Source organism: Phyllopteryx taeniolatus, chromosome 10 (genome assembly GCF_024500385.1).
Source record: "Phyllopteryx taeniolatus isolate TA_2022b chromosome 10, UOR_Ptae_1.2, whole genome shotgun sequence".
Lineage (NCBI taxonomy): Eukaryota > Metazoa > Chordata > Actinopteri > Syngnathiformes > Syngnathidae > Phyllopteryx > Phyllopteryx taeniolatus.
The window spans coordinates 24,135,626-24,160,471 of NC_084511.1; the positions used below are offsets into that span (position 1 = coordinate 24,135,626).

The following is a 24,846-nucleotide window of genomic DNA, read 5'->3' on the forward strand; positions in this document are numbered from 1 at the left end:
AACAGTAACCATTTGAACAGTGTGAATGATCATACTACAATAATAATAATAATAATAATAACCATCAGCGACTCTTTTGAAGATCAGTTTCATCTTTATAATTTTGGGCTATTTCGGAACATTATTATGAAGTGCTTTTGTTATTAGGTCAACATGTTATGTTTTCCAAAAGCTGTACATACAACCCCAATTCCAATTATTTTGGGACGTTGTGTTAAACAAATAAAAACAGAATACAATGATTTGCAAATCATGTTTAACCTATATTTAATTGAATACACTACCAAGACATAACCTATTGTTTTTAGCAAATAATCATTAACTTGGAATTTTATGACTGCAACACTTTCCAAAAAAGCTGGGACAGGGTCATGTTTGCCACTGTGTTACTTCACCTTTTCTTTTAACAACATTCAATAAACGTTTGGGAACTGAGGACACTAATTGTTGAAGCTTTGTAAGTGGAATTCTTTCCCATTCTTGCTTGATGTACAGCTTCAGCTGTTCAACAGTCCGGGGTCTCCGTTGTTGTATTTTACACTTCATAATGTGCCACACATTTTCAATGGGAGACAGGTCTGGACTGCAGGCAGGTCAGTCTAGTACCCGCACTCTTTTACTCTGAAGGCACACTGTTGTAACACGTGCAGAATGTGGTTTGGCATTATCTTGCTGAAATAAGCAGGGGCGTCCATGAAAAAGACGTTGCTTGGATGGCAGCATATGTTTCTCCAAAACCTGTATGGACCTTTCAGCATTAATGGTGCCTTCGAAGAAGTGTAAGTTAGCCATGCCATTGGCACTAACACAGCCCCATACCATCACAGATGCTGGCTTTTGAACTTTGCGTCCATAGCAGTCCGGATGGTTTTTTTCCTCTTTGGCCCGGAGGACACGACGTCCACAATTTCCAAAAACTATTTGAACTGTGGACTCATCGGACCACAGAACACTTTTCCACTTTGCATCAGTCCATCTTAGATGAGCTCGGGCCCAGAGAAGCCAGCGGCGTTTCTGGGTGTTGTTGATAAATGGCTTTTGCTTTACATAGTACAGTTTCAAGTTGCACTTCCGAATGTAGCGCCAAACTGTATTTACTGACATTGTTTTCTGAAGTGTTCCTGAGCCCATGTGGTGATATCCTTCACACATTGATGTCAGTTTTTGATGCAGTGCCGCTTGAGGGATCGAAGGTCATGGGCATCCAATGTTGGTTTTCGGCCTGGCCGCTTACGTGCAGTGATTTCTCCAGATTCTTTTGAACCTTTTGATGATATTATGGACCGTAGATGATGAAATCCCTAAATTCCTTGCAATTGTATGTTGAGGAACATTGTCCCTAAACTGTTCGCCTATTTTGTCACGCACTTGTTCACAAAGAGGTGAACCTCACCCCATCTTTGCTTGTGAATGACTGAGCAATTCAGGGAAGCTCCTTTTATACCCAATCATGGCACCCACCTGTTCCCAATTAGCCTGTTCACCTGTGGGATGTTCCAAACAGGTGTTTGATGAGCATTCCTCACCTTTCTCAATCTTTTTTGCCACCTGTCCCAGCTTTTTTGGAACGTGTTGCAGCCATAAAATTCTAAGTTATTGATTATTTGCTAAAAACAAAGTTAATCAGTTTGAACATTAAATGTCTTGTCTTTGTAGTGTATTCAACTAAATATCGGTTGAACATGATTTGCAAATCATTGTATTCTGTTTTTGTGTTTAACACAACGTCCCAACTTCATTGAAATTGGGGAATGTATATCATGCAAAAAACATTTTTTTTTAAAAAGAAAAAAAAAATGTCAACATTTTTTGTTATGACTTTATTTGTGTAAAGAGCAAATGTGGAGTTATTTCCAAAATAATGATCTGTGGTCTGGTTTTGACCGGTTTTTTTTTTTTTTTAAACTATCCAAAGATTTTGTACATGCATTCAAAAGTAATCAAATGTGATTAGTTGTATGACTGTGAGAACGTTATTGAAATAGTTACACTACTGTTACATTTTAAACAGGTTAACTTGTAACTGTAACCAACTACATTATATTCCCAACACTGCATACTACATAGTAGCCCTTGCATTTGGTTTATATCATGTTTTATTGCCATTTAAGATTTGATGCAAGCTTTCGCAGAGGAGCCCCTCACAGACTTCTGAGTGCACCATTCATGCATTCACACAAGCACATATTTGCTTCCGTGCAAACTAAAAAGGCTGCCAAGAAAGACCAAACAAACTGGCGCACACTTCGTACGCGTCATTTCATTCCAAGTGACAACACAAAAATGGCAAAAGGCAATTTAAAAACAATGAATAAAGCATCGGTTCATCAAGCAGGAGTCTTGAAACGTCACTTGAGGAGAGAAGAAACAGCAAGGCAGGCTTACCTTTTGGCCTCCGGTCCGAAAGGTTGCAGCTCAGGTGGTAAAGAGCAAAGCTCCCCCGGACGTGTTGCCTCTCAAGAGGCTGCAGCTGCGGCGAGAGATCCGGCGGGGGTGGAGGTGGACGCGAGATGAACACCGGAGAGGAGCGAAGAGCAGCTGCGGTGGAGCCTGACATCAGAGAGCAGTTCGGCCGCCGAGGAGCTTCATCCGCCCGGTAAATGTCTGAACAAAACGACCGCCTATCCTTCTTCCCTTTCCGCAGGTCAGAGGCGAAGCGGAGTGGGGAGGTGGGAGGACGCGAGTGGCCCGGCCACGGTGCGTCACCAACGGGATGGAGCGAGGCGGCGTGTTCCGTTCGCGTCTTCGCTGCAAGTGAATGTGCGCCTCGCCAGCTGCGAGATTTACAACTTCCAAGTACCTCCCACACTTGCATCCTGACATGGATTCACTCATGCGTGGGGAGCATTAAGACAGAAAATGTGGAAATAGCGTGAGCAAGACACCAATTGCACTCAATTAGTTGGATTTAAAAAAATAAAAAAATCTTTGGGCGGGGTTACAATACACAGTGGTGCTTTGAGATAAGAGTATAATTCGTTGCATTAATCCATTCGTTTCCCCCGAAAAATCCACTTTATATTTGTGTCATGGTTTTACTAAAGGAAAAATAGCACTCTATAATATTTTATTTTATAAAAACATGCTAAAAGTTTGTTCAAACCATCATGTCGTCAAGCTACAGTTCTGCTAGTTATCGCAGCATATACGAGTTTTGTTCACGTGACGTTTGCAACGCAAGCACAAGAGCAATTGTGGAACCTGGATTTAACGGACTAATAGGTCGTCCGTTCAAAATATAATCCGTAATTTCTGAAGATGTATGGATTTCAGTCACGGCAGACTGCGTTTGTTTTCTTTTATCATCAGAGCGACTGTACATTTGTAGTGAAGATAGAAATATCCCAGGCAGTACGATGCAGACAGGGTGAGTCATTCCCTATAATCCTGCATTTGTGCATTGCTCGGTGCTTGTATTTTACATCAGGCACCTTGTTGGGCAGCTAAGCGATCTAAAGGTTCTGATCGTGTGCGACTTTGATTATTATTGTTGTCATTTACACTAATTATTGTATGGTAATTTGCTACTACGGAGACGCAAATATGTTTAGTGAGCGTTTTATAAAAGGTGCCGTGGTTCACAATTTGCTGGATACTTATTCCACGAACGTAATATTCTTGAGAATACCGTGTTTGGACTAGTGGGGGCACATACGCATTCTTACACGAAAGAGTTCAGTTCCCCTTTAATTCATTACGGGTCCTTCTGGTGTGCGCTATTTGGCCACCAGGGAGTAGTATAATACAGTCACGTCGACACAAATTAATTACTTTCACAACTACTGTAAGGGATCGAATAAACTGCAGTAATGTTAATTACTCTTTTTTGCAGGATGAAGTAATCCTATTAAGTATTAATTGATTGGCTGTCTACATATGTTGCTCCAGCATTTGTGTTCAATTGCTTAAAGCGTTATAACACCGCTACATCGATACTATTTGTTAGCCCATCTAAGGCGTTTCCCATTATTTATTAGCATTAAGTTAGCTGATTTAGGGGCAAAGTTATGGGGTTGTTTGACATAAGTAATTCTGTTTGTTTTACATTTTATTTGGCAGTAAACCTCAACTGGGAGTGGCATAAAACAGCCTCAAGCCTCTTTTTCGAAGAATTGTTCTACCTGCTATGCTTTTTGTTGTTGAGTGAGTTGAGTTCATTGCCCTTACAGCACCCATAACCGCAAGGCAATGCAAAAAAAAAAAAAAAAAAAAAAAAAGGGCAGAATGACAGCTTGTATCTCAAAAAATTCATTAGTCGGGTCACTCATATCTCAAGGCTCACTCTGTAGTCGTATTTCTTGTTTTTTTGCCAGAATAAAAGTTATATATCAAGAATAAAGTTTTATTTTTGAAATTCACTTATTAAAATCTAACTTTCTGACCTCGTTAATTTTGACTTCTGTATCAATACATTTCGACTTTCATCCCAACAAAATGTCGTCTCATTTTGTTTCAAATTAAATTGCATTTATTTGAGGAGAAGCGGCTCAGAAAATGGATGGATGTATTTCAATTAAATTTTGTTTACATTAAAATGTTAATCAAAATTTAATTAAAATATTTAGATGACTTGCATGTTAATGGAGCTTAACTCTTACTTGTTTCTATTTACAATAAAGCAAAAAAAACAAAAACAAAAAGGACAAGATACTTTGATATCAAATTTTAAAATTGGGTCCATATAAAGAATGCAGAGTATCTATAAACAATCTTGTCAGGCACATTTACAGTCCACGCCAATGGGCAATTTTCTGTACCTGTCGCGTTTGTGCCAGCTTGATTTTATTTACATGGACAGTAAAAGTTATTTTTAAGTCAGCGCAGGGGAAACGCAGACGAGGAAGAAAATGACGCTGTACACTGAAAAGCTGCTTTGTATTGCAAGCAAAAAAGCACAACACTAAAAACCACTAGTCAAATGTCACTGAACAGACCGTGCTGTCATTAAAAACGGGAAATAAACAAATAACTTATGTACATTCAAAAGATACTCCCAAGCCAATGAGCCTGCTTGAAGAAGAAGCAGATGAGATAAAGTATAAACAAGTCCTTTAAGCAAAAAGAAGTCTATTTTTTCCCCCCCCTCGCTATCCCTGCGAGGCGGCGCTGTCGTCCTTGCCGCCCTCCGACGGCAGCTGCCGGATGGTGTTGGTGCGCGTAAAGAGTTGCAGGCCATCGTAGCCCTGCGAGGACAGATACTCCATGTACCAGCGCCACGGCTTGACATGCTGCAAAACAAACACACACACACACACACACACATCTCTGCTCACATCCCTTCTCATGAGCACATATACAGCAATAAGTCCAGCGTTGGAAGACTACTTTGGAAATGTAGCTCAATGGTTACACTTATAAGCTACCCTGTTGAAAATGCAATAGTAGTGTAACTATTTCAATTACTTTCTTTACTGGTCAAAAGTCTAACGACAGCCGGGTTCACATGCAGACTTTTTTTTGTCATTCCGATTGAAATCACTCAGATTGAAGGTCTCTGGTCAACTGTTTACATGTGACGTGATCTATTCCGATCTGTTGTATACATGTGACAAATGTTTAATCAGAACAGCAGTTTTACAGACGTGAGACACACACAGATTGATGTCAACATCACATAATTCATCAAGATGGAGGTCGGTCGTCTATTTAGCAGAGTAGATGAGGTTGTTTTTACACTTTTATTAACGCATAAACCTGATAAAAACAAGTTACAAGTAGTTAAAAACATATCCCAGCAGACCAGCGCTGGTAGGACGTGGCCATGTTTTCAAGTGTATAAACGATGACATCACCATGCATTTAGGGCAAGACACAGCGCAGCCTTTTTTTTTTTTTTTTCTTTCACATACCATTCCGATTCATGGTTTACATGATGAAAATTTACTTCTGATTAGGCTTTACTTGATCAGGATTTTCACTGATCTGATCACAAGTTGGAGCAATAAGTCTATTAAAATGACTTGCTCATTTACTGTTTATACTTATGTGTCTTCAAAAGTATTCGCGAGCATTTTAGACAAAAAGGTAAAACAATGACCTCTGGGGGGCGTTCAAGGATTGGCCACTGACATAGGTTTAAAGTTCAGTCAGGTCAAATCAACATTACTTGAGACAGAAATAATGGGTACGAACTTACTCGATTACTTTAAATTAACAAATACTGTTAATGACATGCCAACTCTGACTTTCTCACTGTCCCGACAATATGGACGGCTGTTGTCCAGCGTTGTTTACGTTGGCGTCCGTTTGGTTCTTAGCTTTTCCATTTTCACGCTGCATTGCTTGAACGAGGCATACTCCGCCTTGCGTACATTCTGATCAAATTAGTTGTTTTGAATCATTTAGATGACGTTCCCCACGAGGTACTTCAGTTTTGCACAGATTGCAAAGGGCTTTTGTGTTGCGTGTCTCAGACAGCGCAAAAAAGTCGCACACTGCCGACATGTTTTTTCACTGAGAAGATTTTAAAAAAATAAAATAAAATAAACTTTATTGTAACTTTAATGTAATGGACTACAATTACATAAATGTTGTAATTCAAACACATAATCTCATTCTAAGTAATTAGTTAGTTACTCCCCAACACTGGTAATAACCCACTTCAATGGTAAGCCCCATACCTTAATGGAACGGAGATCCAGGTCTTCTCTTTCGGGCCAACACTAATGATGAAGAGAGACAAAGCCTCAATTACACACGTGACAGAAATCTCAGCTGTGGAAAAAAAAATTTTGATATCGTAACAGTGCACTCAATTGTCCATAGGATGACTATGTCTTAGGACTACTGACCTTTTTTACCACTGCAGTACTGCATGACATTTCAGCACACTAGTAGAACAACTGTCTTACAAAGTTACATTCTTTTCCCACTACTGCATGACATTTCAGCGAACTACTAAAAAAGTTTTCCCCCACTAATGTAAGACATTTCTACACACTAGTAGAACAACTAGAGCGCACTCCTAGAATGACTGTGTCTAGTTACTAGTGATGTTTTTTTCACTACTGCATGACATTTCTGCATACTGGTTGAATGACTGTGTTACTACCAGTGACGTTTCCATTGCTGTATGACATTTCTAGTAGAATGACTAGGGTGCATTAGTAAAACAACTATTTTACTATTTGTGAGATTTATTTTATTTTTTTTCTACTACTACCTACCACTACTGTGTGACATTTCTGCACACTGATAGAACGAGGACAGACTAGTGGAAAAACTGGTGACCTTTTTTCCACTACTGTATGACATTCCTGTGCACTAGTAGAACGACGAGGGAGCACTAGTATAAAAATGACATGACGACATTATGACATTTTTTTCCACTGCTGTATGACATCTCAGCACACAGAAGGATTACAGTGCACTAATGACTAGGATGCTCTAGTAGAACAACTACGTCTTACTAGTGAGATTTTTTCCACTGCTGCCTTCAACTACTTTATGACATTTCTACTCATACGCTGAACTTTATTAATAGTGAAGACAAAGCGCGGACGAGTAGGATATGGACTAAATGCTTAAACGGAATGCCAGACTCAACGGCTCACAGCTGGATGTCAGCGATGGGACGGAATCAAAAAGGAATTGTGTGTATTATTAAATGTGATGAAAACCATGTCTCATGCTGCTGTCTCAGTTGTGAATAATAAAACGCTCACTTAGGTATTTATGTATGTTGTATGAAAGATATATTAATACCACATGCATCTCACTTCTACGTGTATTTAGCAAAGTGTGGCACTAGTGGGGGGGGGGGGGGAATGCGGTAGTCGAAAAAACTAGGAAGGTTGTAGAGATCCCATGTTGTGGTAGTCGAAAAAACTAGGAAGGCTGTAGAGATCCCATCAGGCATCTTCAGGTTGTTTATGATACTACTACCGTATTTTCACGACCATAAGGCCCATTTAAAAGTCTTAAATGTTCTCCAAAATGGACGGGGCGCCTTATAATGCGGCGCACCTTATGTGTGACTTTGATGAGCGCTCCGCTTGACTGACTGGGAGCATCTCCTGCCGACACGCTGCTTATATAGAGGAAAGGCGTACGTGACTAAGGACAGCATGTGGACGTAAAGGGGGAAGGGTGCGCGTGACAGAGGACGCTAAAGGCACGCCCCCAGTAGGTATATAGCGCCGGTATGTGCATTGTGCAAAACAACATCGGTTTGGCTAAGGAGCCCCAAAAATGGCACCTACGAAGAGACACGCTTACAAAGCACAGTTTAAACTGCAAGCTGCCAGTTACGCAGCGGAACATGGGAATCGAGCAGCCGTGAGAGAATTCAAGATCAACGAATCCATGGTTCGCAAGTGGAGGAAGCAGGAAAACGAGCTTCGGCAAGTCAAGAAGACGAAGCTGAGTTTCCGCGGAAACAAGGCGAGGTGGCCCGAGTTGGAAGACCAACTCGAGCAATGGATTAATGATCAAAGAACAGCCGGGAGACGCATCCATTTGACTGAGGGCAATAACGCTTGCAGAAGAAATGAAAATCGAACATTTTCAAGGAGGTCCGGCTTGGTGCTTTCGTTTTATGAAACGGCGCCATCTATTCATCCGGGCAAGGACTACCGTGGCGCAGCAACTTCCGGCGGATTACAAGGAAAAGCTGGCCATCTTCCGCTCTTACTGCAATAAAAAGATTGCCGACAAACACATCCAGCCCAACCACATCACCAACACGGACGAGGTGCCGCCGACTTTCGACATCCCGGTGTCCCGAGACTGACTCTGACAATGACGAGAGGGAACCCGCCATGTTTGTTGGAGAACTTGCCCAGCTGTTCATTTCGGATACAGAAGATGAGGACTTTGATGGATTAGTGGATGAGGATTGATCAAAAAATAACGTGAGTACATGGTTAAATACTTCAATAAAGTACAACCAAAGTCACTTTTGCTTCCGCTGCCTTTTTAAAAACATTGTTTTAGCGTGCATGCATGCTACCGTATGTTTTAAACTAGCATATGTTTTACCATGCCTGCACCCAATAATCCGGTGTGCCTTATTTATGTGTTAAATACAGAAATAGACGCCGTAACTGAGACTGCGCCATTTAATACAGTGCGCCCTATGGACGTGAAAATACGGTATACTCACGAGAGGAGGAGGACACAACATGTCACATGACTAGACTCGAGTGGATTAGGGAAGGAAACGACGAGCAAAAGTACAGATGCTGCGGTGACTGCTCCTGACTTAGCTTCCTTAAGTTTTGCCATGTTAACTTGGGACTTGAAACTTGACAGTTAAGACTTGAGAATTATGACTTAGTACACCCACCGCTGCTACTTGCATATAATAAGTTCAGCTCACACCAAACTGCCAACACGTTTGAGAGACTCATCGACTTTAATCGAATAATTTGAGTTTACTTGTCAGGTCAATTTCAGTGGTCGAAGATGTGTGGTCGCTTAATGAAAACGCATGACCAATGCTACATTTTGTCCATGCACATTCCATAGAGGTTTTAACATTTTACTTCCCCACCGAGGTGTAACAGCTGGATTAAGCATGGGTCGATTCGTTATGCCTGCAGAGTGTTTGTTTTTGTTTACATTTTTGCATGTTTTAATTTATTATACATATTTTGTACAACTGCCTTGTCATGTGTATATACAATAACCCAAGGAATAAGAGGCAGTTTACCATTCAAAAGAGTTCTGTTTAAATAATGGCTAACCTGAAATAAGTGTGATTATTTGATACACTGCATATTACAGTTTTTGCTGACAAGCAGCTCTGCATCGTGGCCCAAAAACCGAGATATGGACCGTACTGTGGGTTACGTATATTGTCCCACCGCTAGGATCCGTGTGTTTTTTTAGGCCTGTTGTGGCATCAAAAGAATTCTAAGAAACAGCGATTCCAAGAGGACCTTCGCACTGCAATATGAACTCAACTAATACAAAGACACACGTTTACCATGACAGCAAATGAACAAACATTATGTGCACAGACTTTGCTAGTTAGAGCATATGAAGCCCCTTCGATCTAAAATGACTTGTCAAACCTTGCCCCCTTGCTGTGGAGGCGCACGCTCACCTTGCGGTGGAAGTCGACAGCGTAGCCCATAAAGGCCGGGTGATGGATGAGGTCGAAACTGGCGGAGCCCTCGGGTACTTTGCTCCTTTGCAGCACGTCCTCGTCCAGCTGCATGTTGACACCTGACTGGAACATCTTGCCGTTCCATAGGAAGTTGACCATGTCGAGTACGTAGTGGTTGAACTCCCTGAAGGTCTGGCGGCTGGTGCGAAAAGCCTGTCGGTGGAGGCGAGCATTTATTAACCACATCTGTTTGTTGTGTTGATTTATTCCCACCACACGTACGGGTGAGTTCTTTGAGAAGTCAGTGGCATTTTGCAGATGAGAAATAAGGCTGACTGCTATGCACTTTCAAACCTAAAAGTAATCAGTTGAGCTTGAAAATCAACAACTCAATGAACTTAATGTTTCACCTATTGTGCTACAGGTCACAGACGTTCTTTAGAGAACCTAACACAGCGCCAGCAAGGTGCAACCAAAAAATGTTGAAGAAATGAGCAGCTTTTAATCTGCTTCTTTGGGTCTACAGAGCCAATATAAGTTATTGAAAACTGAAAGATCTGTGTCTATATACTTATATACACACACACACACACACACACATATATATATATATATATATATATATATATACATATATATACACACAGTATATGTATACACGCACACACAGTCAGTGTATATCTAGTAAAAGGCATTGTGTACCTCTGTGATTTTCTCCTGGCTTTTAGCAAAAACCATGTTCACCTTGTACCTGACAAAAAAAAAAAGACAGTCAATGGCAAATTGTCAAATGGCTCAGCGTTGTGAAAACGTCGAGCAATTAATTGTAATTTTTGTTGTGCTGACATTTCCCCATTTTAATTGGCAGAACTATTACAGAACCTTGCAGTTTGTGCTGAAGTTAATTTGCAGGTAGGTACTAGTATAAGTTAAGCTATATATTAAAGCTTTCAACATTCAAAAACAAAAAACATACAGGAGCTTCTGGGAATTTTGCCTCAGAGTCACTCATTATCAGAAATTATACATTAGCTTGTATATAAGTGAAAGAGGGCATTCCGTCCCAGATCTGCTTCCATCAGCCATGTATCATGGCATTATATTAACTTGAGGCTAGCAAGGGCTTGTACCTGTGCATGATGTAGGCCAGGAGGTCCACACTGACAGGGTCGGTCGCGAGCAGCGCCGGGTAGAAAACGCCGGGCGGCGGTAGCACAATGAGCGGGAGCCCGTACTTCAAAAACATGTCGCACACCTGGAGAACAGTCATGATGTACATCATAACCAAGCTTAAGTCTTTGTGTATAATTCATGTACAGTGGTACCATATAGACCACCGGGGGGGGAAAAGAATCGCGGATGCGCTTTCAGTTGTTTATTTATGCAGCGGACGGTCACACTGAAGTACCCACGTGGTAAACAGCCGACCAAGCTGATGTCACTCACTAGGCCACGCCTCTTAAAAGGGACACATTTAAAAACGATTTACTACTGTGTGTGCGGCTTTCATCTTAATTACACTTTAGAAAAACGGTTTATTTCTTTACATTTTGTTTTATTGTTTTATATTTTACAATACAGTGCTATTTTTCTTACAGTGTGTAAAGGTAAAATATGCAAGTTTTCAAACTGCGAGCAATATTTGAATGTAGTCTCATTTCAGTCCCTGCCCCCACCACCTCGCGTCTCTGAAATGCTCCCTAAGAAACGCTCCCAGCTCACTAAACTCAGACAACGAAACAGGACCAGGAAGGGACTGCTTCGTCACTCTTGCCTGGCCGCCTTAAGAGTACGCCTCGGTCGGCCATGAGCTCATCGATAGCCAGCTGGAATTGGCCTGGAGGAATGTACCGCTGCGTCCCGCTCGCCTGCAACGTTACACGAAATGTTATAGGTTTGATGTATTTTTGGGAATGTAAAGTCAACAAAAAATGTAAGACAGGTAATCAACTCAACTGACGACTCGGTGAGAACGGCGACGTGACGTTTCCGGTGGTTTTCCAAGGCCAGCCATGCAGCCATCAGTGTATAGGACACACACCCCCGTTATACAGTCGTGCTCAAAAATATTGACTTGTATTTTTTAACACGACTATAAAAAGACACATTATGCTTTTTTTTTCTTGACAGTCTGACATGAAATCAGACTAAACTTCTCCTGTTTTAGATCAATTAGGATTACCAAATTGTTTCTATTTACTAAATGCCAGAATAGACAAATATATAATTAAAAAAATATATACAGTCATTCTAAAAAATACTGGCACCAACGACTGTATGTTAACCCTGAGAGAGCTGTCCAATTCATTTTTAACTTCTGTTACTAACCGCAGTTAAATAATCCGGTCAAGAAAGTACAATAGTCTCCTATTGCCCCCTCCCCATCCCAACGTTATATATGTTAATTTGATTTGAAGTCGAGAGCTCATTTTTAACTTTTGTTAACCCACTACACTCTCTGATTTAATTAGAGGCATTAGCTGGAGCCAGAGAGGGGTGATTTTTCAAATGATCATGTTAATAATATTCTACTGTCAGCTCATACAGCCAGTTTAAACATGACAAAACCGTTTTAAAAAAAAAAAAAAATGCTGTTTTACTTTATTAAAAAGATGAGGAAAAAAATGGTGGTTCTGAAGGAGCTAGGGTGGATTAATGGGATTTCAAATGGAAAAACTGATTTGATACGCAAGTAAACTGAGTTACAAGCTTGGTCACAGAACTAACTAAACTCATAAGTCAAGGTACCACTGCACATGATTTAGGTCGGCACACTACAGAACTGCACCTGAATTTTGATTTTTTTGCTGTAGTCTTTTCATTCAGAACCAGTTCATAAAGCCCCATAAAATGGAGGGCACATGTGAAGCTTTCGTGCTACAGATTCTGATCAAAACACAACCTGATCAATGCGCTTGCTTTACCGTCTCGTAAAATTCCAGGATGAAGTTGAGCAGGAGCGAGTGGCAGCTCTCCACCTGCAGCCCCACGCTTGCCAAATGACCCACAAATTGCACCAGCTTCAACACAGAATCCTTAAAGCCCGACAAAGTCATGGATCTAGAAACAAAGTAACACAGCTGTAGTATTGCAGTAGACCAATAGAGTGCATGAATCAAAAATTTCAGCATACAATCCATGTGTTGATTGTTTCTAGAAAACCTAACTGAAACTGCCCCATTTTGTATTAAGGCTGTGTCTCTGGTGCAGGGCTCAAGGCATTGAATATTTAATTTCCTCACACAAGACTAATGAAAGTTATTTTGCTTGTGGGGGGGAGCTGATCTCCAGGTGACAGCTACACATTAATTCGCATTGTATGTTTTGTGCTACAGCTCCCTTCGTGAGACTTACATGGAGGCGTGGCTGTTGATGCTAACGTCCAAGTTGTCTTCCAGAGCGTACACAGAGTGCCAGGTCAGCCAATTCCGCAGCATTCCATTTAGGCATTCCAACAGCCCACACTGAGGACACACACACACATAGACATACCAACGCCAAACTAGCACTATTAAAAATCACATATGAAAGTGGTTCTTGGAAGTAACAGCAACAAACACAATGGACCAGAACATGTACCTTGAAAAACGGTGAAGACATGAAGTAGAGCTGCTTGAGGGGCTTCAACAGAAGCTGGTCCATTTCTGAGGAGGGGAAGTAAGTCAATTTTATTTAGTAGTTCTCCCAGTGAGGGCTCACAAAGTGCTTTACATGGTCATTCATTATACATTTAATACAAGAACAAAAACTAATTAAAATGTCTACAAAAGCAGCAGCTCTGAAATGGAAGTGCAGTTAATGTTTGGATGTCATTAAAAGCATCACAACCTCTTATTCAACAAGCAGAACCTACATATCCGAACGCCCTAAATATCATATCATCCAATCTAATCCAATTTATTTATAAAGCACATTTATCAACTAGACGTCACCCAAGGGCTGCACATCAGAGAATATAAAAGTACAAAATATAACACCAATAATATAAAACAAATGTAGGACATAAAAACAGAGACACATTTTTACAATAAAATCACAAAATAACACCACACACTACAAACTCTCCTACAGGGTCTAATTATAATTGGGAAAGATGTGTCGAAAGTCGCACGGCAGATCTAATGAGACTTCAGCATCTAAACTCAAGTACATTTTTGTTTGTGTTTGAAACGTACTAGCGTTGTGACAAAAGTGCTATGTAGTTGTGCAACAATTAATCAATAACTAATCGATTATCAAATTTATTAACTATTTTCAACTATAATTTTAATTGATTAATCATTTAGAGATAATGTTTAACTTAAAATGGTACAAATCCTCGGAATTTCAGCCTCTCAACATTAAATATTACTTCTGTACTAGTCCCCCATGAAAGCAGACTATTTATCTTTGATTAATCAAAATATGACATTTGCAAACATCTGCTTTTACTTCAGAAAACAATGCTCAGCATTTTTGCCTATTTTCTGACGTTATGGACCAAGCTAGTAAATTAATCGTAATCAATTTATATTTGTACAATTTCTGCAATGTGTTGGAAATAATGCCCTGTTTTTGAATAAAGAGAATGAAACTACTTTTTTTTTGTATCTGATTCTTCGAAAAAATAATCAACAGACTAATCGAATATTAAAATAATGGTGTGTTTCCAGCCCTAGAGATATTGCTAACCTCTTTTTATACTTTCTTTTTAGAGCAGCCATTTTAGAACATTTTGACTGATTTTTCAAGACCCACAGAATATTGTGTTCTATGGTTATACGGTATATACACCAAATCTGACAAATGAAAGAAAATATTCCCTTCTTTCACCAGTAATCAGCAGTAGAACATAGGTAGGTCTTACGAAATATGATTGTTTCTCCCAGAAACCGGAGAAACAGTTTTTTTGTTTTTAAACGAAACATATGAAGCACAACAGTGACTTTAATCAGTTTGATGCAAATTTTTTTGCTTTCGTGACACCTCTAACATCTGACCAGCGTTTTTATTTTATGAATCAACACGACATCAAAACAACATTTAGGAATGGCTTTTGATGGCACAAAAAAATTATAAAAATGTATTTAGTGATATACACACGCAGTGAGTAACGCTACTTATTGGATGGCTTGTCAGTCATGACGCTCGTAATGTTTAGTGGCTGATTAAATGCAGAATGGTGTCCTCGTCACATCCAAGACCTCTGTTGTATTTTGTCACATTTATGATACACACAGGCTTCTGCTAACTACCACACATACTCTGAAAATCTATACGTATACCTCATCTGTTCGAGTTCCAGTGTAATATGCTTCAACTTGTCTGACTTGTGGCCTACGTAGCACTGCCGTTTTCTCAAATTGGGGAATCTTCAATCTGAAACGCCGCATCATTACCATCTATTGGAGCTTGTGCCTCATTAACTTTGTTCCTAAGCTTGAAAATAACTAGAGGAGCATCAGATAGACTTTCCCGCAACCCTGTCTGTGAAATAAACGTAATAGACGTGGAAACTCGTCTTTGACACTGAACGTTAGGATTCTAATTGACAAGTTGACTCATCTTTGGCACCGAATGAATTAAATGGGATATATTATTTGCATATATTGTATAGAAATAGTTGGTTCTCTGGACTGTTTCCCACCCATTAAGTTTGAAATTAAAATAACAAGTACATCTTTAAGACTAATTTCTGAAAACACATCTGTGAGTGAGCCCTTCTGAACTTAATCCCTCATTTTATGCAATAGGGGGGCTAATTTACATAACTACCCCCACAACGAGCTTCTCCACCCATGACTGGCATGTAGGCTGGGCGAAGATCAGACACTTTCAAATGATGGCAGCCCTACACTGTATGAAATGCTACGTTAGCCAAAAAGTAAGCAGAACTGCATTGAGTTTTGTTGGATTCACAGATTTGTTTGAAAATGTGAAAACTTGTAATAAGCCTACGGTAGCTTGGGACCACAGGAATGTTGCTCAGCAGGCCGAGGATCTGCGGTCGCATAAGGCATCCGTCCCAAACCGTAAGGAACTTGTAGAGAAACCCTTCGGAACTAGAAAACCCCTCCTGGTAAAGACGTTTCAAAATTTAAGAATAAAAAATGATTAAGATGTTAAAGATGGAAAATGGATGCAAGTATGAGGCACAGTGGCTCACCTGGAGAAAGTGGTGCGCCGACAGCAGCCTGTCCAAAAACTGCAGCGCCTCATCGGAACTCTGGGATGGGCCGCCGTCTCGACAAAACAAAAATTCTGTGAGAGAATGGAAAGTATAAAATTAAAAAGGACAGCCCATTTTACATTCCCCTCATGTGCGTTCCCCAAACTCCCCTCTAACCATTTTGAAAGCATACACCGAAAGAACGGCACTTGGAGTCGGGGTTCAGCTGCGGGTTAGCTTAAATTTGGGCACATCTTCCTCACAGGGGGAATGTCACAGTTGTCTCCGCCTTACCTTCTCGGAGCGCGTAGCCCAGCCAGTAGTTCAGACGGAGGAGGGCCGACTCCTCCTGCACACAGTCCAGGTAGTGCAGAGCCACACTGGTGGACAGAAGAGAGCCCATCTGAGCCGGCAGCTGGTGGGGGTAAAAATTAACCAAACATAAGTGAGATCACGTTTGATAAATTATTACCTTGGGGCCAAAAATAAAAAATTCATATGCAGAAAGGTAATGACAAATATGCAACTGTACACATGAATTTAAATATAGCAACACAAACCCCCAAAGGCTGTCGTTTAGTCACCTTTAATTTGCATAAAGGCACTCTGATTCAAGATTAAAATCACCCAGTAGACCTTTTTTAATGCTTTTCACAGAGCAGATGCCTGCTACTTCAATAATCCTTCAGTAGTCTGTAATCCTGCACTGGGAGAATTTATAACGTCTCTTATAATGTACGAACAGCTGTTCCCTCCATCGCGGGCACTTTGTTAAAGTAATAAGCAAATAACAATGAGGGGCAAAAATGGATGAACTGCAGCACTCAACTCAAATGGTTAAAAGGATGATGAGGAGATTCATTAGAGGTATTTTGTGAGTAATTTGATGAGGACTTAACAGATTTCTTCTGGGTGTACACACAGGTGACCTGTCCTTACGGCGAGTCATGACAACTATATTGGTGAATTTATGTTTCATGATACAGTGTGCAAGCTTTAAGAAATAACATACATTATTTGGATTTTATAAGACGCTTTGCAGCTTTTACAATTCATTCTTCCCAGTCTTCTCTTGGTGTCCTTAACTTTTGTTGGTCAAATAAAAATAAAACACTAAGTAGAACAACGGTATCAAAAAAAAAACTGCCATGAAACTAATAAAGAAATTACAAGTCTCTGCTGAAAAATAGGCAAAATATCAAAATTGTCATACAGCACCACCTTGTGGATAGAAGCATGCATTGCACTTAAATTTACAGGGGGGCCCATTTTACGTTGCTATACACGTTTCAAGGTTATTAGCGGCGCAAAATGAACTAGTTTATACAGCAGCCACGCACAGTTAACACCATACTTACTATTTTTTATTTTATTGGTTAATATTCATGGCCTAGAAGTGTTTTTCATGCAAACATATACCATAATGATGACTTTACAACGTCATAGGTTAGTGACAGACTACGGTGCTACTTAAATCCAAAGTCAGGTTTTGCTGCAGCCGTAGGAATGGAACTCGTAAAACAGAGCATCCCATCTGTACTTTTCCTTTGCCAAATGTAGGGTCACAACTAGTGATGCACTGAATTTCCGGTCACTGAAGACTACGCCGAAACAGGTAGTTGATGACATTAGCAGAAACCTTGGCCAGCGGGCACTCCGCTGCATAAAGCTCGGAAGGGCCACCAACAACGAGGTGGCGTCCTCCATGGGGGTCTCACGCTCGCTGTGTAGCGGCTAAGATGGTCGATCAAAATATGTCTTAATTAGGGCTTGATTAGGCTGGGCAATATTAAAATGACATTTGAGACACGGTCAAAAGACTTTAGATAAATTGCATCCAGCTATGCTATACTCATATACAATACGTTCAATACCTCATTACATAATACCTCTAAACAAAACATCATATTATCAGCTACACAGTAAGAAATTTCCCATTAGATATCTAATATTTCAGAATGATCTATGTTTCCCAAACACGGATAGACGATACACTCTCAGATAGTCCCACGTTCACTTGCAACAATTCCACACAGATCATTAATATGTCACACACAACTTTTGTCTTATGGAATGTAAATGGCCTTCGTTCACAGGCAAATGGAATTAACATTATGGATTCTATCACAAAATTAAAAACTCTCTTTTTCACACAAGAAACCCATTTGTCTAAATCAGGAAAATTACCTTTCCGATTTAAATTTCAGTCAGACTTTTGGAGCAAAAAAATAAAACAAAAAGAATACACTTTCTTTTCTTCAGTACACCGCTTCCTGCTTTCTTCACTTCCAGAACAATTTTTCCAAATTCGTCTGAATTTCAATATTTTGTCAAGAACATTACCGCACGACAGTTATTGCACTATATAATATAAAAATAATTATGCATACTGTTCAATTGCACAGCATAAACATTACTCTATAATCGTAATCGTTGAGTTATGGCTTCTATAGTTGTTATTTTATTGTTTTTATTGCATCAACCTTGTAATGGCAGACGCAGTTGCAGCCTGAATCAAAGTATATGAGATTTCGATGTGCCAGTCAAAAATATCTGTGTCTATGGATTGATTTGCCTTTACCAATTCTGTTTTCAACCTTGGTTTAAAAAATAAATAAATAAAATAAAAAACGTAAAAAAAGCAAATTAAATCAGATGAATCAGATTTCAAAAGTCAATTAAACTATTTGTATTATACATTTATATCTCCTATATCCACTATAGCTACTGATATGATGAAAATTGCCCCGTTATGGGACAAATAAAGGTTACCTTATATTACAAATATTTATTATTAATAATAAAATATTTTTAACCTGACCCTGTTCTCAGATGACATCTCCAGTGACGTATTAATTCAATTCCGGATCAGAGGCCGTGAATTGTTTTACATTTATATCTCCAGACGGGTATTAATTGGCTTGTCATTGTGCTGTTCAAACTTGGGTTACTCTCAGCTATAATGCGGTTCCAGTATGTATGCGACAAGTGTACTGTATCACCCAATCACTTATTTTGGTGTTTTGCAACTTTATGACACGTTAGCTTAGCAATTAGCATGATGCTTTTCCATCTTTTCCTACCCACTCCTCACCCTCCCTTCGTGATAACATAAACGATATGTGTAAGAAGCATGGTAAAGAAGTGTAATTTGTTCGCTACCAAGGAGGCAATGATTAGTCACTTACAATGCGTTGACACCGGACGCAAAGAAAACTTTCCCCTCCACGGCTTAGCAGCCGGGCGGCGTAATAAAATCAGCTTTTTTTTCTCCTCTCTTTTTTTTTTTTTTTTTAAACAATATAGTGTTTGTTTCATTGAATTGATTTATGACATTTTCGTCATGGTAGCTGTACACAGCGCCGTACTGGCCCGTAATGTCGGACGCTGGAATCAGCCTTCGGTGATTTCCGTAACAAAATATGAACGTTCCGTAACATTTGGCAGCTCTGTATACATCGATATCAACTGTTCTGAAAAAAAATGTGATTGGATTTTTAGTGAAATTAGTACCATGAAGCCAATTTTACAAATAATTGCCATAATATTTTTTTTCTGTTTCAGAGTCACAACCCAGGTCAGTAATGTGGTCACGTGTCATCATGTCCGTTCTATTCTTTATGTCGTCTAAGATGATGTTATGGCAATATACGCAGTTCAGTTAGTAAGCTTCTCTGTGTGTACCTCTATACGGTGCATGTTCTCCAAAAGCTCCGCAAAGGACCGGAGCTGCGCCAGAGGGACAAATTTTCTGCTGAAGAACGATTCAGTCTGAGACTCCTTATTAAGCGCACAACTCAGCACTGGCAGTTCCAAGTGGCGGTGTTTCTGAAAGAAAAGCGCATCAGAGGGATGATGGTTAAATATTTATCAGCAAGGACTTCAGCAAGCGTTTCTTCTTGTGTTCAATAAATAATTACACTGGTATCTAAGAAAAACATTTATATATGGCTTCACATCCAAGACGACGCAGACTAAAAAGTAGCAGCTAGGATTACAACCAGAGGGATATGGGCTACGATGAGGTTGAGGTTTTAACCGCCATACCCTTTTTTTTCTTGGGTTGCTATGATCTTTGATTGTGAGGGTCACATCAGCATTGGGGGAAACCAACGCAGCGTTCTTCTTCTGGACAAAAGCTAGCGCTGATTTCCAGGGTGAGTTGTGATTCCTAAACCCACTCTGTGAAGAAACACAGCAAAGGACATAAGCCATCATAGCATTTCTTCTGTGCACCAGGGGATGACGGCTACATCATAAGATCCAATCATATAAGAGCAACAACAACAAAAAATGCTCAGTTTTGATCGATGCTATCAGTAGGATTGCAAAAGTGCGGAAAATTTCTGGTAAATTTCTGTGGGAAGTGTAGCTGAGGAATTTTTGAAATATTCCAAATTGGAAACTTACCATTGCAACTTATAGGAATGAACTGCGAATTTAATGGAAATACTGTATATAACATTGAAGCATAAATATAAAACTTGTTTTGTCATAAGCAGACACAAATGCAAAATAGATGATAGCTTACTTTTTTTCACTTCACCTGTGCGGCGACGTAGCCGAAGCGCACTCATACCTGATATTTTAGCTTGCGACACAAAAAAATATTTTTATATATATATATATATATAATTTGTATTTTCTTTTTTTTAATCAACCAAGCAATGACTCCTAAGTCGAAAAACCTTTATGTTGGTGCACACATAAATCATGGTACCGCCAAATCTGGTTGTTTTAGTCAGGATTATGCTAAAAATATATTTCCCTGAACTATATTTAAGTTCCCTATTAATAGCCAACCTTCTGTTTTGTAAATACCTTGTTTATATCCATTTATTCCCATTACTTCCTATGGAAATTTGCAGACTTTGAAAATATCTGGAAATTTGCAACCCATGCTTTCAGAAAGGTCCAGTATTAATATGGCAGTAGGTTTATTAATGTGGTTGTAGTTTGCAGTGGTTATTTGCTTATTAAGCTCCACTAGAGGGGCTTGTCTGGCAGTGACAATAAAAAAAAATATCATTATTTTAGCATAGGCAGATTTTTTTTACACTGCCGTAGGTGTGAATGTGAGTGCGAATGGTTGTTTGTTTATATGTGCCCTGCGATTGGCTGGCAACCAGTTCAGGTTGTACCCCGCCTCCTGCCCGATGATAGCTGGGATTGGCTCCAGCACTCAGAAAATGGATGGATGGATGGATGGATGTTCTTGAAATGGATTGCAATAGATTGACCACTTAAAGAAATGGCCAGTGAGTATTAAATGTAACATGTACAAACCCTCATTCTGGACGGAATAGAGAGTGTCACCAGTTCTGGGCAAAACACTTTATAAAGGGACAGGATGTGCAGAAGGAAGGGCTGTCTTCCCTAAAAGATAAAACACATACAAATAGGGCACATTGTTAACATTTCTTATTCATTATTGTTCACACACACAAATAGTTAACTACTGAGCCCAGTTTAACTCTGTTGCTAACCAAAACAGCAGCACAGAAGCACATTCTCTCAGAATAAGAATGGAGAATTACCGCATGTTTACTATGACTTGCCTGCAGAGTGTTAAAGATTTTATCTTGTAGAGCCTGCATCTTTAACAACAATTAAACAACTTATGTTCCGGGAGCAACAGCCAATCTGTCTCGGTACTTGCCGTTTCTGTGCATCTCTCCACACTAGCCTTTTTTTATTACAAATATTGTAATGTACCGGTAATATTTAGTATTTAGATGGGTCGGTGGACTAAAAATGATCGTTGCACTTACCAGTTTGGTTTGCAAATCCAGTAGCTTTCGGACTCGAAACACTCGCACTGCAAAGGATTTCATAAGGAAACAGACTTCAACTTCACAAAATGCTACGCGCAAGATAAGGAAAAACCCTGCTGATAATAACGACATTGAGCATCAAATGTTGGCTTACCGTTTTGCTTTGTAGTCAGAAGGTACAACAGGTGGCAGATGAAGGGACACTGAAACAATATGACAATACAAAGTGACACGGTGAATGAGTGTGTTCCATTAGCCCCCAGAGGAATCAAATATCCAAGTAGTAGGACACAATGACACATACCAGGTTTTCCTCTGTCACAAAGCTGAAAATGAAGCCATAGACTGCTCTCAGTTGATCCTTTGCGTCAATCATGTCAAAAATGGTCAACACCCACTTGATGAAGAGAACCTGCAAATGGTATGGGCGCTTGTTAAAATATGAGGCGGAAACATACCTGTTAACATACTTCATACAGCGAAGTAGAGCTAAAATCTAAACTCTATTTGGGGAAGACAAGACACATGTTTGACTTGATCTTTTTGGTTGAATTACAGTATATTGTTTAGGGACATAAATTCCCCTTTTTATGTGCAATTACATTCACTCACTTGTGTATTTATGGGTATTTTGGAGACACCCAGCCAAGCTATGGCTCGAACAACAGCGTCCTGAGGCACCACTGTAGCAGGGATCAGGCACTTGAGCACTCGGGGGCACATACTTGTTCCTAAATACAACAAAAATAGGAGGGGGAAAAACATTATTTGGATGAATAAATACAAGTTCAATAAAATAAAAAATGAAAAAACACAGACATAAGGCTGATGAGGACTGATTTTTACAATATACTCTCAAATCACATCATACTGTATCAGGTTGTATGCATTGCATAGAGCGGGGTCAAGAAACCTCCCTCGCAAGACTGGTTGCCTGAGAACTTTTCTCTCTGATTCCCATTCACCACCAAAAGATATGACCATAAGACGATACGGTTGGGCAATTAATCAATTTTTATCAATAATTTGAGTTTATTTGTCAGGACAATTTTCTTTGGTTCAAAATGAGCATTTTCCACAGTTTAAAAGCATCCCCCGCTGAGGCGCATCACTTTCACCAAAAACATGACTGCGAACAGCGTAAAGGATTTCATTTAAAACCAGTAATCACATTTTTGTGAAAAAATTGGAGCTTTTATCTTAAGGCCATATCAAGACAACCTTTATTTCTACAATTATCGGTCATCATTAGAGTGCCGTTCACATCGTAGCCTCCTCTGGTCACCACAAATACAACCGAATGTCTATGTTACAACAGAGATATCCCTCTTACCCATGCGAAGGCTCATGGCAAACTCCAACATCACGGAGATGGCGTCCGGCGGGAGTCCTTTAGCGTATGCCACCTGCTCCACCGCGACCAGGTTCCCCTCGAAGGCATCATTGCCAATCACGGGAGTACCTGCCTCAACTAGATGAGCGAGAGGTGGCATCAACGTCAGTAACAGTAAAAATGTAACTTCAGAATTCATTCATATCAGATAGACTCACTGTAAGGACAAACGTAACATGACACCTGGCCATCACGCTTAAAGGAACTAAAAATGGAGCTTGCACTGAAAGGGGAAGACTTTCTATGAGTTATATGAGTGCATCTGAGGAGATTTGAGTCCACGTTTGGGATGCCAGAGGTCATTAACATCAGGTGACAAGGTCTTGCTTTTCGAATGTTAAGTATTTGAGGACTCACTTTCAATTGCTTGACATCATTTCCATAATTGTCAGTGTATCAGCATTACAACATTACTCTCTCTCAAAACAAAAAATACGAAGTAACAAAAAACAAAAATAACTGTAAGCAAGCTAGCCAATCAACAGTCTATCAACGAATGACGTCACAACGCACGGTCGTCCAGTGCAACAACATACGATGTTGTTTGTAGAGCCAAGTTGCGTTAAATACTGATCACAGTCCATTTTACTTGGGAAAGTTCGATACGAACTGTAATATATCCGCCAGCTGACATGTTCGAGAAAAAAAATAGTCCTTACCGTCAGAGAAATACTTTACAGCCAGAACAAATGGGTCCTCCGCCACATTTTTCCGTCTCTCTTTTTCGGCGACCCTCTGACTTCTGTTACTGCTCCGGTTGGACAAAGACTGGTCGTTTGAGGATGATTTGCTTGAATCCGATGACTCCGACAAGTACGGGGGAGCTGCCATGTCCACATTGCTGAAAATGTAACGACAGCCAACCCCTCCTAGCTTTCCACCATTAAAACCAAACTCAAATCCTTCGCGCGACCGTTTGTTCTGCGCTTGCGCAGTTGAGCACACTGGACGTGGTGCATTGTGGGCGATGTAGTGTGTGGTTGTTAGTGCGCTTTCGACCATGGAAGTAACACCACTGCGGGCTTTACTAGACGTCGTTACTAATGCAAATGTTTACATTATTTATTCTATGTTGAGCCATCTAATTTCTTTGTACACTTCGGGAATTTGTTATTATAGACGCAGATTATTTATCAATAATATTTGAATATTTATCATTATAGTAACAGTGTGAACAGAACACATGGGACATCTTCCAATGTCATGGAGTTGGTTCCAAAAATATTTTCTATTTACCACAAGTAATGTATATTTGTTCATCAATAGTGACAGGCAGAACAATTAAATGGTCTTCCAATGAGCCTGTGCGTGTATGCACCTGTTGCCGGCCCATTCAAACAACAAAAGCTTTGAATTTCAAAACCTTCCCAGATTTTTACACCGAGTGAGTAAATTAACTATTTCAGTACAGTAAATATACTTCCATGACATTTTTCCAAGAAAAGAGTCATGTATGTTTTAATGCATTTGATAAATCAAA

General features: G+C 39.9%; 1 protein-coding gene across 1 annotated transcript; it reads right to left on the minus strand.

The window, feature by feature from the left end:
- Nucleotides 1-4,650: 4,650 nt before the first annotated feature.
- cenpi (centromere protein I) lies at nt 4,651-24,296 on the minus strand. The gene is made up of 20 exons (XM_061788000.1): nt 24,026-24,296; nt 23,307-23,444; nt 22,586-22,704; nt 22,278-22,385; nt 22,128-22,176; nt 21,971-22,017; nt 21,486-21,575; nt 20,247-20,381; nt 19,884-20,027; nt 16,494-16,614; nt 16,197-16,291; nt 15,989-16,106; nt 13,631-13,695; nt 13,406-13,515; nt 12,976-13,111; nt 11,182-11,306; nt 10,754-10,802; nt 10,049-10,264; nt 6,621-6,662; nt 4,651-5,228 (listed from the first exon to the last, which is right to left on the minus strand). Exons 1-20 carry the CDS (start codon nt 24,195-24,197, stop codon nt 5,088-5,090), a joined length of 2,220 nt encoding a protein of 739 aa, XP_061643984.1. The 5' UTR covers nt 24,198-24,296; the 3' UTR covers nt 4,651-5,087.
- Between the last annotated feature and the right edge of the window lie 550 nt (nt 24,297-24,846).

Excerpts from the sequence above, each read along its gene's own strand:
- cenpi (XM_061788000.1), bottom strand. The coding sequence starts at position 24,197 with ATGGCAGCTCCCCCGTACTTGTCGGAGTCATCGGATTCAAGCAAATCA. Across the intron at positions 22,177-22,277 it reads TTGTGACAGAGGAAAACCTG|TGTCCCTTCATCTGCCACCT; the intron begins GTATGTGTCATT and ends ATATTGTTTCAG. Across the intron at positions 16,292-16,493 it reads GGGCTACGCGCTCCGAGAAG|AATTTTTGTTTTGTCGAGAC; the intron begins GTAAGGCGGAGA and ends ATTCTCTCACAG.